Source organism: Xenopus laevis, chromosome 7L (assembly GCF_017654675.1).
Source record: "Xenopus laevis strain J_2021 chromosome 7L, Xenopus_laevis_v10.1, whole genome shotgun sequence".
Classification (NCBI taxonomy): Eukaryota; Metazoa; Chordata; class Amphibia; order Anura; family Pipidae; genus Xenopus; species Xenopus laevis.
Window position 1 is genome coordinate 79179735 of NC_054383.1, and position 16928 is coordinate 79196662.

At 38.6% G+C, this 16928-nt stretch overlaps 2 protein-coding genes across 5 annotated transcripts in view; both read left to right on the forward strand.

The window, feature by feature from the left end:
- Window positions 1-817: 817 nt before the first annotated feature.
- LOC121395539 (pulmonary surfactant-associated protein C-like) lies at window positions 818-10376 on the forward strand. Its single transcript, XM_041569218.1, has 6 exons — window positions 818-946; window positions 2316-2453; window positions 4679-4816; window positions 6487-6603; window positions 8036-8158; window positions 9244-10376. Exons 2-6 carry the CDS (start codon window positions 2337-2339, stop codon window positions 9328-9330), a joined length of 582 nt encoding a protein of 193 aa, XP_041425152.1. The 5' UTR covers window positions 818-946; window positions 2316-2336; the 3' UTR covers window positions 9331-10376.
- Window positions 10377-13705: 3329 nt separating this feature from the next.
- fam118b.L (family with sequence similarity 118 member B L homeolog) overlaps window positions 13706-16928 on the forward strand; it is a 37138-nt gene continuing 33915 nt past the window's right edge. The window contains exon 1 of one of the 4 annotated variants that reach the window (XM_018225747.2): window positions 13706-13936. The gene's annotated coding sequence lies outside the window, so the exon portion shown is untranslated. The remainder of the gene's footprint in view (window positions 13937-16928) is intronic. The other 3 variants (XM_018225748.2, XM_018225749.2, XM_018225750.2) reach the window with 3 other exon arrangements.

Consider the following 16928-nt stretch of genomic DNA (forward strand, 5'->3'; position numbering starts at 1 on the left):
GGTCCAACCTGTAGACTGTGCACCGAAGCAGGAGCTCCCTGGGTCCTCCTCTTTTCCCAGATGTCCTCTGTGGCTCTCAGACTTTTCTCCCACTTCCTGGCTAATTAGATCATACACCTGCCTGTGACTGGACTGGGTGATGTCAAACAGAACAGGGGGAAGAGTTCTCTGATCCCCTACATGTGATAAGATATTTTCAGTCAATCCCAAGTAAGCAAGTCATGTGTTCCTGGTACTTTTGCATATATATTGACCGTACGAACACTTATATAGGTTGATAACTTGGTCCCTACAGACTACAAGAATAAAAGAGCAGATGTGAATGCCCAACCGTAGGCCTGTCTCTGGGCAAAGGAAAGTGTTGTTTCCATAAACCCCTCCTGTTAAGTAACCAATACTCTTGCACTAACAAAAAATGTGTTTGGGCATGTGAGATGCAATTATAGAACAGACCAACACTAAGCAGATTAGTATTTTGTTGATGTTCCAGGAGATCCTGACTTACTGTCAACTCCCTACCCAGCGTGGCCCTGCTTGGGTTTATTAGAGCAACGAATCTCCAACAGGCCAAACGTAATTTTAATTATACTAGCAATTTTACTTCCAGTATACATTTCAGTCACTTGCAATCCTAGAATTTCCTCTTCGGTATAACAAAAATAATTATTTGCCTTTATTTCCGCTAACAATTACATCATCTCCTTTGCATACTGTATAAACTCCTTTACAATTTCCTAGAATTGTATCAATGGAAATCTGTCTGGAGAGGTGGAGTTGCAGTAAAAGGCAGTATTTCTTGCATAGTGTGGGTGTACATGTGAAGCATGTTTGGGTAACTCCCTGTTTAGGAGTAATCTCTCTGGATACATTTAAAAAAATGTTAAATCTGCTTAATAAATAGAACACCTGTTGTTGCAGAAAGACAAGGTTTTAATAGCAGCTAAAGGTAAGCATGTTTTGATTTTACCTACATATTATACAAATATTTTCAAGCTAATATACTTTATTGACAGTGGTTGTCTCAATATATTTACATAGAAATAGGACTTGTAAATGAAATAGCTTGTTTTTAAATAAAAAATTTTTTTGATTGACAGATCTAAGCATAGTAGCAGGGCTACTGGTCCAGTAACCCATACCATTCCATTAGCAGTTAGATTTTACTGAAAACCCAATCAGTTGTTTGGGTTATTGGACATAAGACACACAGAATTACAATTAATAAACAGCAGTTGGTTTGTTATATATTTCTGGCATCTAAAATGAATCCAAGCCCTTTAAAATAATTTTATGGCAAGGCTTGTTTCCACCCTTGGTTCTGAGTTATAATTAAGAATTTATAAGGTATTCACATATCATTTCCTATTGCACTGATATGTTTCCAACAGCAATCATATTAACCAATGCACATCAGCAGACAAACTGCATTAATTGGTGGGAAGGTGCATTTTTTTTCTATCCCTCTGTGGTGGGGTTTCTCTCTGCCCTACAAACAAATTCCTGTTGATTATAATTTGCGATAGTGCTGCATACCACATAGACTATTTGGCTGTAGTGATATTTTTCTAGTTTTGCTTATATCTTAATGATGTGCAAGTTAGGGGTGGGGGGATGCCTATGTGCCTCTATCCTCGAGCCCCATGAATTCATCACTGGCAGTAAGGGCAACACTGTATTCATGGGTGAAGGTCTTTGTGCTATATTGCACATTCTGGTAAAGAAATAAACTCCCTATCTATATTACCTTTTTTCCTATTTTAATAATTACTCCATTTGCCAGTGATCTCTGTGTGGCGGCTCTAATGACATAGGCAGCATGCTGACTATTTAAAAGCCTTTTTATGGTGGAGGCAGAAGTTTTGATTGAAAGTCTTTGAGATGATCACTTTGATCAAGAATTACCATTACATTTTGCCTTCTCAAATCAATTGAAACTTAATTAAATGAAATCCAATATGACTAGTCCACCCATCACTTTAAATATAATATACGTTCAAAAATGGAGTAGAACTGGTGCCTACGATTAATTAATATAAATTTGTATTACATTTAAAACAACAAAATGTCTTTATTTGACACTTGTTATTTTGTTTTGTTCTTAAGGCCCTCTTCTATTTCAGATGCTTCCCCCTAAATACAAACACAAGCAGGAATCTCCAGTGATTTTCCTGTCTGTGTTAAGTTGCCAGATGCCCAGATTTGTAGTAGGATAAATCACATAAATTCCTTGTTGTCTTCTCCTGTATGAATGTAGTTCCAGATTGCCCTAATGTAGCAATAACATCATTACATGTAATATCATATTTTTTTCACAGTCACCCATTATTTATCACAAAATGAAAGAGAGCAAAAGGACATTGGCGTTGTCTATGATTATACTGTTTCTTACAGCTATAATTGTTGTTGGTGCAACCTTAATTGGAGTTTATATGACTCAGAAACACACAGAAGCGGTGAGTTTGCTATATCATGTTACTACTTGTTTTCACAGGTGTTTTACAGTCTAATATTATATGTATCAGTGGAGTAACTAGAGTGTGCCGGGCACTTCCTTAGCCATAGAGGAAGAATACTCCACAGTCGCCCCCCCCATGCAAGGTGGGGTCTGCTTCCTCTATAGTTTCATCACTGATAATAATATTTTTACCTTACATGGAAATTTTATGAGGCACTTTCAATAGGGGTACCTGTATTATAGTGCCTATAGATAGAAACTACCTTGAAGCATCATCCATGCTAATACAGTGAGACTAGAATGGGTCTTGTGTCAACACTTTCTCCGGCATCTTTGCCAAAAGCTATACAAATCCAAGTGACTGGTGTACACCAAAGTAACACAAACACTTTGCAGAAACTAAGACCAAGGGGGCGATTCACTAACTTCGAGTGAAGGATTCGAAGTTAAAAAACTTTGAATTTCGAAGGTTTTTTTTGGGCTACTTCGACCATCGAATGGGCTACTTCGACCTTCGACTACGACTATCGAAGGATTCGAAGTAAAAATCATTCGACTATTCGACCATTCGATAGTCGAAGTACTGTCTCTTTAAAAAAAACTTCGACCCCCTACGATATTCGAAGTCGAAGGATTTTAGTTCCTAGTCGAATATCGAGGGTTAATTAACCCTCTTTATATTCGACCCTTAGTGAATCGGCCCCCAAGTGTGTAGTGCTTGCGTATTTGCTGCAGTTGGAATCCAGTGCATACACTCTATCCATTCTGCAATCCACAATACAATGATGACACGAACGGGGAATATCATAATTGAGCTGAATTGTTTTCATGATGTAGCGAATGACGCATAACGATGGCCTCAATGGCTGAGCGCATTCTCACTCCTGAGAGACAATTTAAAGAGATAGAAACATTTTAGATGAATGAAAACCTAGCACTTCACAAGGTGGGATGGCAAAAATGTTTTGTAATGGAGGGTAATGTTAGAAAATGTCAGTTTTTTGTACAGCTATGGGATCCATTTTTAAAATACCTTAAAGGAGAAGGAAAGGTTAAAACTAAGTAAGCCTTATCAGAAAGGTCCATCTAAATATACCCGTAAACCCCCAAAGTAATGTTGCTCTGAGTCCCCTGTCAAAAGAAACACTGCATTTCTTTCCTTCTATTGTGTACACATGTGCTTCTGTATCAGACTTCCTGCCTTCAGCTTAAACCTCATTGCCCTGGGCAAGAGCATGCTCAGTTTGCTACTCTCCCCCCACCCCTCCCTTCTCTGCTGTAATCTGAGCCCAGAGCAGGGAGAGACTCAGTATATTAATACTGCAGCTCCTATTCTAAACAGAGAGTTTCTAGAGCTTTTTACTCAGGTACGGTAAAACATTCTACAGAATAAATATAGCATTCTATCTTGTACTATTGCAGCTAATCTATTGGCAATAAAATGCCTCCGTATCTTTCCTTCTCCTTTAATCCAGAAAGCTCCAAATTACAGAAAGGCCACCTCCCACAAACTCTATTGTAATGAAATAATTCAATTTTTTATAAAATTATTTCTTTTTTTCTGTATTAATAAACAGTAGCTAGAGCTTTATCTTGACTTTAATTAATCCTTAATGGAGGGCATCCTATTGGGTTTAAATAATGTTTAAATTATTTTTTTAGTAGATATAAGATATGAAGATCCAAATTATGGACTGCTTATCCTGAAAAACCCTGGGTCCTGACCATTCTTAATAACAGGTCCTATACCTGAATTGTTCTGCTCCTTATAGGTCTGGTTAACAGGTCCTTTCAAGGTAGGCTGCCATGTATCCCATGGTGAAGGACAAGTTAGTCTGAAATGCATAGGAAGCAAGCGATTTCCTAGTGGATCAGTGTCTAAAGTAAATTTCTACCTGTTCATTGTGCATACCAGGAGCAGGGTAATTCAATAAAGTGCAGCTCTCTGAGACTCACATTCACAGATATGATACAAGAAATGAAGTATTTATAACCTGAACATTAATGGTGAACCCCAGGTTACCAAGACAGAATTACTATTTGCCTTGTCCAGGTGGTGCACTGCAAATCCCAGTTTAGAACTTTCTAGCCAGCTGGAATTGTCAGTAACCCGTTACTGTGCCATATTATGTCACCAGCAGGGACTGATGTGGATCTTACAATGTATTAGCAAAGAAAAAAACAATATGTACTAATTTATAATACTGCATTTATGACCAACAGGTTATACAAATGGCCCTCAATGATCACAATGGAGAAAAAGTCCAACAGACTGTGATGGTCAGTGACAAGGAAAATATAGCTTTATTCTATGTCAAAGCCAATAATGAATCATCCACTATCTTGTATGACTACAAACAAGTAAGTAATGAAGATCACAGTTTTCATTTTTATAGTCCAATTGAAATGTCATGGTTCAACAATTCAGTGCTTACAGCTCCCAGGTATCCCTGCATTCAAATAGTTGTCACACCTTGTCAGTTCAAGCCCTTCTTGGTGGTCCAACCTTACTTAGGGCCCTCCATAGCTCATAACTGTCAGAAACCATCGACCAAAACAAACAAAACTGTCAAGACACCAGGATCTGAGCTGGGAATATAGGCAGTACTTGAGAACAGAAACAAGCTGTATCGCAGCATACCTGTTGTCAGTGGTGTCAGTGGGACTTTTATAATTGAATTTTACACCAAACTGAAGTGCACTTATGTCATCCTGCCATCTAGTTTGCACATGAGCTGGTCCTCAGCTCTCTAATGAATTATCAACAGCCCAGTGATGTCATATCTGCCTTCCAACCATGCAAGATAACTACAATAATAAGTTGAAAGATATAGGAAATCATTGTTCTATCCATCAATCAGCAATAGTTCCCAAAATATCTAGGATGGCAAAAGTTCTGCCACAAACACTTCCCTAATTGATATTCAAACTGAGCCCCAACAGCCACTGCACCATATTCTCACAGGGGAACATCTACAGAGTCTGAACCACCTCCTCATGGTAAAATAACTAATAGATTTCAAAATATTAAAAACAGAAAATTACTCTATGTAGACAACCACAGTAGAGTGTTTCCCACAAATAGTTCCATTAGATAACCCATTATTTGAGTGATAGACAGAAACTGTTCATTTAATTATTTTATAAAATGCACTACAGTATTGTAATTGTGATCAGTTAGTTGTGTAAATATAGTAAGACATACGCTATGGTTGTTATTTACTAAAACTCAAATTAATCTCAGTTTTTTATGAAAACAAAGTCAACCAAAACTTCCTTCCAAGAATTGAACTTATTTATCAACAAATCTTCTCTGCCATTGACTTCTACATGAACTCGACAGGTTTGAGATGGAGTATTTTCGGATTTTTAGAACTTTCTCATTTTCTCCCTAAAAACCTTGACCACATTAAATCGAGGTTTAATAAATGGGCCCCTTCATGTTAGTAGATCTTCGTTGGATAACAAAAAAATTAGCAAATTATATAAATAAAAGCTAAAATATTTTTTATGCATTTCATGTCTTTTTCAATAATCACTAAATGCTAAATTAGGGATTAAAAAGGAAAACTGTTCCCATTCCTTAAAATGGCTATAGATGCACAGATATATGGAATGGAACAAAGTCTCATATCAATTTCAGACTGTCTGTGGGCTCAGAACAATTGTCCCAGCAATTTTCATACATTGCTTCACAAAATTCCAGTATAATCCCACTGCAATGAAGTGCAAAATTGTGTGCTACTGGTTAAGCAAATGAGAAGCAAGTGAAAGGGAAACATGTGGGCAGGACATGGGAATACACTGCCCTCAACTGCAAATGGCACAAGATAATAAGGAATTTACTACCTGTGCAAAGCAGGTGTTGCACTGCACCTTGCTACTAAAAAGACATGACTGCCAGCCACTAGGCACTGTGCCTGGAAATCATACATGAGCCACATATTGTTTTAAAATGTCTGTGTTTTATAGTTTTTATAGTCTGCAATTTAAAGACAGTTAATTGAATTTTATTATTTATTTCCACCTAGGAAGTCATTGCATTTCGACAAATGACCAGTGAAAAATGTTATATTATGAACATGAGCCAGGCCAATGTACCTAAACTGAAAGACATTCTTTATGACATTAAACGTTTCCAGGCTACGGTAAGACATTTTATAGAGGTACTTACATTTGTCTCCTCTAAAAGCATGGTAAATATTAGCTTTTAAAAAGTGCCAAGTTTTACATTGCTGAAATACTATATTTAGTGTATAGACTGAGTTATTTTTAAGGTATAGTGATCCAAAATACAGAAAGACCCCTTATCTGGAAAACCCCAGATCCTGAGGATTCCGGATATTAGGGCTTTTACATGTGTATGTGTTATGAAACCAGGAAATGTTATGTGAGAGGATTATAATTTTGTCACCTATGAATTTTTCAACTGTTTAAGGGAGTTGACTGAATGACTTGTCCTTGTTTTGGTTTCCCTGGTTGACAAGTTGAAACAGGATTACACCTAACAAATGTTGGTGAGAGATACATTACATCTAAAAAAAAAAATCAACATATGGAAACCAACAATTACAAAAGTGTTTCAGTTTTACAGTATTTAAAAATATGTGAAAATACTGGTCAGAAGAGCTTAGAATACATTTGGACATTATAAAAAATGTTTGATTTAGGAGTTTAAAGTGAATTAGGTATTTGAAAATATAAATGAAGCTAGGAAAGGGGAAGGATGTCTGGCTCATCAAAAGGAAGATCAACTGAAAATTAATTTGCACTTTCTTTTTCTTTACTGTATAATTTTAAATTCACTGTTGATTGGTGGTTCACTCTTCACTTCCAATCTCCATTTTCATGCTCCACTTTTTCACTCTCCAATTCCACTATTTACATTCGCACTCCATTTCCACTCTTAACTTCCACTCTACACTTCCACTCTCCAATTCCACTCTTTACATTCCACTTCCACTCTCAATTTCCACTCTCCACTTTAACTCTTAACTTTCACTGCACTTCCACTCTCCAATTCCACTCTTCACTTCCATTCTCAACTACCACTCTCCACGTTTAGTCTACATTTCCACTCTCCACTTCCACTCTCCACTTTAACACTTTCCTTACACTCTCCAATTCCACTCTTCACTTTCACAGATTTATCAAGGGTCGAATTTCGAATTTGAAAAACTTCAAAATTCACATTCAAAAAGACCAAATTCTAAGTTTTTTTTTTTTTGGCCGTATAGGTCCGATTTTTCAAAGTCAACCAAGGTTCTAGGAGGTCCCCCATAGGCTAAAACAGCAATTCGCCAGGTTTTAGATGGCGAATGATCGAAGTCGAATTTTTAAAGAGACAGTACATGATAAATTTAGAAATTCGAATTTTTGATTTGGACTATTCCCTAGTCGAAATACACAAGAATTAGCTCAAAATTTTAATTTTTTAATTCAAATTTTCACTTCGACCTTTGATAAATTTGCCCCTTCATTTCCACTCTCCAATTCCACTATCCACTTTCCACTTCTACTGTCTACTTTCACTCTCCAATTCAACTCTCCAATTCCACTCTCCACCTCCACTCTCAACAGAACACCACACGCCTGAATAATATGAATTACAACTTGTTAGAAGAAGAAGAGGCCGATAATACCAAACTTGGAATCACTGTGAATATCCTCTGCAGTGATGCAACTATCTATTGGGCAACAATGGTGAGTGGAAGATTAAATTTTTAAAAATGAAGCAAAACTGTATTCTTAAATAATGTATTCAGCGGGAATATGTCATGGATCCCACCATTAATCACTTCTGTGTGCAGGGCATACTTTTCTAAACACAACAAACCAAAGCAGCCTCCAAATGCTTGGATGGTAATATGGGTGTTCTATATGCAGTATGGATATTATTTTGAACCTGAATGCCAAATCCTTCACAAAACATTAATTCAAATCAATGTAAACCTAATTTACATACTTAGTTTTGAAAAAAAATTTAAAAAAAATAAATCAATTGTGATGAAAACAATTTCCATATTCAGTTGTGCAAAGATTTAAAGTCGAATGCCTTTAAAGGTTTGCAGTAGGTCTAGCTTAGCACATTTAAATCTACATCCTACAAAAAGTGTAAGGATTCCTTTGTGTCCCAAAAATGCAGAATATGTTCGCCCTCTGGTTTGTCCCAGGCAGTGGCAGGCTTACTAATGTAATATGCATGCTTACACTAGTATGCTGTATATTAAATAATATATGGTAGTATACTAATTTAAGCACAATGATGGTTCAGTTGCATGGCTGGTGTTTTGAGTGTTGACCTGTGTAGTTGTACAGAGCAACATAAGGCAGGGTGAGTGCCTGGTACAGTTAAACCAATAATATTTATTATCATCTCTAAATATGCACTGAAATGTGAAATACTGTAGCTAACTTTCAAGCAGTCAGTAAATAAAGACACCTCTGTATTTTGTACTTCTGCTAATCAAATTGTCCATGGTTGGCCACTGCACATGCAACGCACTGTAACTCCAACCAGATTTTGGTTGGCTTTTACCACATGCCCTTTTCACATGAACACACTGAACCTCATCTGATATTTTCACTGTTTTTTCCAAATTCATATTTCTGTCAAAACAAAGCCTGTTAAATTATTGTTTTCCATACAGTTTCTCTCTTCCTCCCACTGCATCCTGTGCACTAGAACAAACCAGATGTATTTATATTATGTTATTAATTTGCAGCACACTCTAGGTGGGGCAGGTAACATCTTGAAACAGCACCTAATTATTATTTTGCCTTTTTAGAGCAAGTCAGAACGTCTTCGTTGGAAGATAACTATCCCGTTTAAGATATTTGGATTTCAGGGATCTATAACAATTGAATTTTTTTAATTCACGGACTGAAATCTGTTATATTTTAATTGCTTTCATACATGGACACTCTTGGACAACTATCGGACCAACTTTTATAAAACTCAACCATCACTATGTGTACTATGTCCATTTTTGATGGTTATTTCTGATGCCTCCAGAAACTTAGAGAGCAGCACAGACTCCAAATCTGGACAATTTTTTTAATGGGTGGTACAGGGTAACAAAAAGAAAATGGAAAAGAAGAAGGAGACAAACATATTTAGAGGGTGATACAAAGGTCAAAACAACAAATAGCTAAGCATATACTTTCTTCCAATGTCTGTATAAACTAAAGGATATTTGTGTGCACCTCTTACAGTCTCATGTATGTTATGTACAAATTGTATTTAATTTTCTTGTGTATGTGCCAGAACTGCTTCTTTGTACCAGTGGGAAGTGTGAACCCCCTACAGTGGCATGCACCAGGTAGCACATACCAGACAGATCTGGGGTTGCAAATTACCCATTACTGGTGTTGGAAAAAAGCACACATCTATGACAGGAATAAAGTTACCCTGGGTTAGAGAAATGCACAAACACACTGCTCGGTTTATATGAAAACCACTCATTTTGTGCCTCTCTCTGTAGACATTTTCTTTTCTTCTTTTACATAGTTTAGATGAATGGAAAAACAGACATGCTGCTACAATTCCCTAATGCCAGTTATTTTAATTTCTTTATATTGATGATGTCACTTTATACTGAGACTTGTATTTAGAGGTGTTTTGTATACCTAGACTACATCTAATATATAAAGCTGTACTGTTTTGTATTCAGGGTCACATTATAATTATAATTAAAAATCATTAAACAGGGTAGAACTAATATTAACTGGTGTTGCATTAAAATAGATATATTCCTGGCTGAATCAAATCATTGCTGTGGATGAAAATAGCATACACTAAGCACTAGAAGCATCCTTGTCCTGCCATACTAATTGTAAGAAATGTCCACCCAAAGAATGCCTTTTTGCCTAATCGAAGAAAAAGTAATATACAACAATAAAATACTTGTGGTTATTTTAATGTTTCTATTTCTATTTTGCTATTCTTTGTTTCTGATTGCAAACAAAAAACAACATAGCACAAGTCAACCCTCATTCAGCCAACACTCCAGGCCCTACAATGGCTTGCATGTTTCTGTTGAGCTATATATCACTTTGTGTGATGGCAACATTATTGGCAAAAGAAGGCATCTTGCCTTTGATATCTAAAGATTTAAGCTTTCAGGGTATACCGAGTACCTCAGGCTTAATGGAGGGCAAATCCATCTTCTGTACATAATCTACTATTTTAGTAATAGTTTTTGGAAAAGGTTACCAGCACTCTCAGCATTGCTTCTGAACACCAGCCAATGTTATGTAATATTTTGCATTGGTTATTAAATCATGTGTAAGCACAGACCAAAGAATGTGACATTTCATTGTCTCAAGATTGTCACTTTTCTTTTTTATTTTAGTAATATCTGGCCCCATATTTCTAGCAGACAAGGTAATAGGTTGGATCCAGTGGTGCTTACAAAGGGCCCACTAAGCTGGATAGAGCTTTAACCTGTGCTACTAGTCAGGGCCGGGCCAAGGAAGTTTCGCACCCTAGGCAAGAACTTCAATTAGGGCCCCCCCATCAAGCATTACCTGTGCCAGCAGCCATCCATCATTAGGGATGTAGCGAACAGTTCGCCTGCGAACTTGTTCGCGCGAACTTCGACCGTTCGCGTCCGCCTAATGTTCGCGAACGTTTGGGAACGTTCGCAATTTGAGTTCGCGACCATTCGACCGCTAAAATCGAACGATTTCCATTCGTTCGACCGATTTCCATTCGTTGGAACGATTAAAATCCCTCGACCGTTCGATTCGAATGAAAATCCTTCGATCGAACGATGAAAATCCTTCAAACGTTCGAATCGAACGAAAAATCCTTCGAACGTTCGAATCGAACGATTTAGCAGGTGTTCGAAGTTCGCGAACGGTTCGAGAACCGTTCGCATTTTTTGCCGGTGTTCGCGAACGGCGTTCGCGAACACCAAAACGGCAGTTCGCTACATCCCTATCCATCATACTGCCCCCCTGTACCTGTGCCAGCAGCTATCCATACTGCCCCTCCTATACCTGTGCCAGCAGCCATCCATCATACTGCCCCCCCCTGTACCTGTGCCAGCAGCCATCCATACTGCCCCCTGTACCTGTGCCAGCAGCTATCCATACTACCCCTCCTATACCTGTGCCAGCAGCCATCCATCATACAGCCCCCCCCTGTACCAGTGCCAGCAGCCATCCATACTGCCCCCTGTACCTGTGCCAGCAGCTATCCGTACTGCCCCCCCCTGTACCTGTGCCAGCAGCCATCCATCATACTGCCCCCCCTGTACCTGTGCCAGCAGTCATCCATGCTGCCCCCTGTGGCTGGCACACAAGCCCAGCATCCATCATACTGTCCCTGGACCCAATCTTTACCTGTGCCAGCAGCAGGAACCTTCACAGTATACAGAATCCAATCTTCAGTGGCAGTGCCTGCTGTGCAAACTGTGTGGAGTGTCGCTGTGAGCGCTGAGCCACACGAACATGCCAGGCCAACTACTCTCTGCCACGTGGGTGTCAAGCGATGTCATTGACATGAGTACACCCAACGCCTACTCTGCCTACCCCTAGTTCCGGCCCTGCTACTAGTGCTTAATGGGTCCCACAGGAAATAATTTTTCAGGACCCCAAAATGTCTAGAGATTGACTTGTTTGTCCACTATGTATAGAATTTGTATAGGAATTAGGGCTTCACAGGACCCTATACCTCCTGGGCCCCGTTGCAGTCACAGGGTCTACTTCCTCTGTAGTTACGCCCCTGCATCCTGCCTCGGCATGCTGACTTAGCACCTTATTTAGATCCGTTGACACAGCAGTGGATTGTAGCTAGGTCTTTGAAGAGGCAGAACTTGTATTGTTTTTGCACCTAGTGATTAGTGAGACACAGGTTTTTGTCACATATCACATATTCCATTCAATAATCCTGCAGCCTAGTGGTCTTCACTTGATATTGCTACACAGTGGTGGCTGCCTGACTAAAGGTGGTCATACACAGACCGATAAACAGCTACTCCACAACAAGTCAGCAGCTTAATGGCTGTTATATGGGACTCATTGATAAGCATAACAAACCAATATATGGCCAAAATCTTTCAAGCAGGCTTGAAAATGTGCACGTTGATGTGGACCTGCTTGATGGATCTCCATAGGTCCACACTAGGTCCCCTGATTGTTCCTATGATCAGCCCAGGGACGTAACTATAGAGGAAACAGACCCTGCTGCTGCAGTAGGTGGTATTTTTGGCCCCACGAGGCCCTAATTAATTAGCTATTTCAACACATATTGGTAAAACAAGACAACCTTTGCTGTGGGTTCCAGTCAGTGTCGGACTGGCCCACAGGGATACTAGGAAAACTCCCGGTGAGCCCAGGTGTCAGTGGGCCAGCATTCTGCTAAACTTTTGGACTATTTCATGGTCATTCCATATTTCTATGAGAAAAAAAGGCTCAATAGATGGAATAATAGATTTTAGTATGTAAAGAAAAGAGACTAGGAGAATAGAGGTTGAGTGAAGAGAGAAAGAAAATAGTACTGAGAATGGACCCCTAGTCTTAAGTTTTTTGGTGGGCCTCTGGTGTCCCAGTCCCACACTGGTTCCAGTAATATCTATTTACTCCACTGGATCAGCCCAGTTTTTCCCGGATTGCTAAAACAGGCAGAGATCCACTTGCCTAACTAGCAGGTGTCAGTGTGCATGGGAAGCTTCTGATAGGTGACCCAGAGTTTGTCACAAAGATTCAGGAATGTTCAGTATCGGACTGGGACACCAGGGGCCCACCCAAAAAACCTTAGACCAGAGGTCAACCAAAAGACCTTAGATCAGGGGCCAACTCTCTACTATTATAATTCTTTCCTCACTCAACCTCTATTCTACTAGTCTCTTTTCTTTACATACTATAATCTATTATTCAATCTATTTAGTCTCTTACTTCTCATAGAAATAGTTTATGGCCATGAAATATGCCAAATGTTTTGAAGCAGGAGGGCCCACTGACACCTGGGCCCACCGGGAGTTTTCCTGGTATCCCTGTGGGCCAGTCCGACATTGGGAATGTTGATGGGCAGGGACTTTCTGAAAATAATGTGACAACATTTATTGGTGAGTACAACTCTCAGCATGGCATAGGGGTGATTTGTGAGGTGACACACAGACTTACATATTGACACATATAACTCATTATTAATCTAGTCATAAACAATCATTTCCGCCTGCGCCAGCTATATTACAATTATAACAGCTGTGCCTATGAAGACTGAATGTTGTTGCAGTTACCGGAACTGACCAGCAGGCGTCAGAATAACGTTGCAAGACGATCATTCGCACTTCGATTTTTACAAGGTAGACTGACCCCAACAGCGGTCCGTACCTTATGCTGTAGCCTGCAGCAGTCAAAGGGCTGAGTGGGAGCCGGCGGATACTAAGGGAAAGTATTTGGCTCTAGCGCTATACAGTGAGGATTATAGAGCAACACGAGACTGCTAACGGGTGGCCAGCTGTGCGTCAGCAGGTAAATATCCTAACAATGAACGGGAAGTAAAAGTAAGCAATGTACTGGCTCCAGGGAGTAACTGAGGCGTAGCTACGGGCTCCTTTGCTACCACTGGGCAAATTTAGACCTGGGCAGTAACCCATAGCAACAAATCAGTGATTAGCTTTCTCCAGACAGCTGCAGGAAGAATAATTAATGCTGAATACTGATTGGTTGTTGTCACGGGTTACTGAACTAGTGCTAATGTGCACAGTGGTATTAAATGTGAATCGTAGCAACTCACAAAGCTTCGGGGTGGTTTAACCTTTTGTCTGCCAGATGCTTAACCACAATATCCAGAAGCCACGTCAGCCACCTCAACACTCACAAGGATGACTGTGGGGGAAATGAGGAAGAAATAAGGAATCATTGGGCCCCTGCTACTCACTAGAAGGGCTCTCCCACCTTATTAGTCTGCTGTCCTATACATGTAGGATTCCTATTAAGGAATGTAGAAGAGCATTGGCAACAGTTTTCCCCGCATTATAGCACAATTGTCTACTGAATAGGAATAGGGCTGGCAAACACAACACATAGCAGTTAACATGTACAAACAATGATCATTTTCTAGAACACATAGATCCTGTAGAGTTTGCACAGGCGTTTAAAGACAGTCTAAGAATGGTCCTGCCAAATAGAGCTTACAGTTTAATGGGACTTTTCATTGGTATTTTGTATATAAATGATGACTAGCAACTCAGCAGATCCTTGTTTATCTAAAAACGTCCAAAATATTACTTATAGGCTGTCAGAGGGTACTGGGGTTTGTATTTCAAAAGTCAAAGGACTGACTTGTTTTCTTTGCACTTTGTTTATGATACTGGACATTTAAATGCTATATGATGCACTGACAAAACATTGACAACACCCAGGTAACATATATAAATACATAGTAACATACATAGTTATGTAGTTTGAAAAGAAAACACAGATCAAGCTGAAGCTTTTTGTCAGAGGGTGGTGGGGTCTATATTTCAAAAGTCAAAGGAATGTATATCTATTAATATAATAATAGAGCTCCCATAAAAAAATATTGGGGCACATACCTCTTACTAGCAGATCTCTCCCACCCCAGGGGACCCAGTTCTTAATCCACTGTCCCCCTGACTATTTATGCAGGTTACCTATTAAATAATGTAGTGACAGTGACAGTTTTCCAAGTGGAATTATTGTTTATATAGCACTGTTGTCTCCTTACAGAGTAGGGTTGGGCAAACACTAGACATAACAGTTAACATGTACAAACCAATGAGAGCTTGTTGAAGCACATATAGTACATGTTGTAGTGTTTTGACAGCGTTAAAAGATAGTTTTAGGAGGGATCTGCTTAAAAGATCTTACAGTTTAATGGGAATGAGGTATAAGGTGGGGCATGCTTGTGCTTTTCATTGGTATTTTGTATAAAATGTCAGGTATGTTGATGACTACCTACTCAACAGATATTGTTTAAATAAAAACTTTTAAAATATTAAATGAATGTTGTCAGGGTAGTGTGGTTTGTATTTCAAAAAGTCAAAGGTATGTATATCTATCAATATAATAATAGGCTCCCCTAAAAAATCTTGAGGCACATACCTCTTACTAGCAGATCTCTCCCACACCAGAGGGCCCAGTTATATATATATATATGTGTATATCTATATATATATATATATATATATATATATATATATATATATATATATATATATCCACTGTCCTCCTGCCTAATAATTACCTATTAAAGAATGTAGCTATAGAATAGCACTGGAGACAGTTTTCCCCTGGGAATTACTGTTATTGTCTGTATTGCACCTTTGTCTCCTTATGGAGTATGGCAGGCAAACATAACACATAACAGGAAACGTACAAACAATGAGCACATGCATGTTGTCGGTTTTTCATAATTTTGAAAGACTGTCTTAGGAGAGCCCTGCTCCAAAGAGCTTACAGTTTGAAGGGAATGGGGCTGAGGTAAGAGGTAGGGAATGCTTATACTTTTCATTGATATTTTGTATAACATGTCAGGTGTGTTGATGACTACCAACCCAACAGATATTGTTTATCTAAAAACTTTCAAAATATTACTAATCAGAGGGTACTGGGGTTTGTATTTCAAAACTCAAAGGACTTTTTTTCTTGGCACTTTGCTTATGATACTGGACATTTAAATGCTTTATGGTGCACTGACAAACATTGACCCAAGTAACATATATAAATTACATAGTAACATACATAGTTATGTACGTTGAAAAGAAAACACACCTAAAGCTGAAGCTTTTTGTCTAAGAAAAGTACAGTGAGAAAGAATGATTAACAGGTACATATATTATTATTATTATTATTATTCAAAGATTATCTATTATTCGCAAAATTAATCTTAGGTTTATTAAGCAAGATTGACTTTTATATAGCCTGGAGGCAAACCTTCCACATATCATATACTCTGCTTCAGGTGTGAAATGCAATATCAAACTAAGCTGGCTGAATCTTTCCAGTGACACTGATAGTTTTACCTTCTGATGGGCTGATCTACTGCTGCCATACACACAGTTTGTGGCTACCAACATAGTGTTTTGTTAGTTTTCCCCACAAATTTGAATGGTTTGTCAGGCCATAAAAACGGATTTTGTAATAAGCCTAGAATCAGTCACTATAATAGGTAATAACAATTTCATAATACTGTATCTATAGATGAGTTGCACAAATTGAATAGATGAAGAATTATTTGGATGTTTCAACCTGAAAAGAAGCAACCATTGTACTGAATGAATATTTGGTAATTGAGAGGAGAAATCTGAGTGTGATGCAAGTACAAGCTGTTAATGCACTGATACCAAGTAACAATAGTACCTGGTTAGATACAGACGTGAATACAAACATACCTGGGAAATGACTCTTTAGTGTTCTCAGTGACCTGCATCTCAGTATTTCTGAAGTCAGTCCGTAGGGTTCACCTATGTGCTTGGATTTATGGCTTAATTATAAAAGC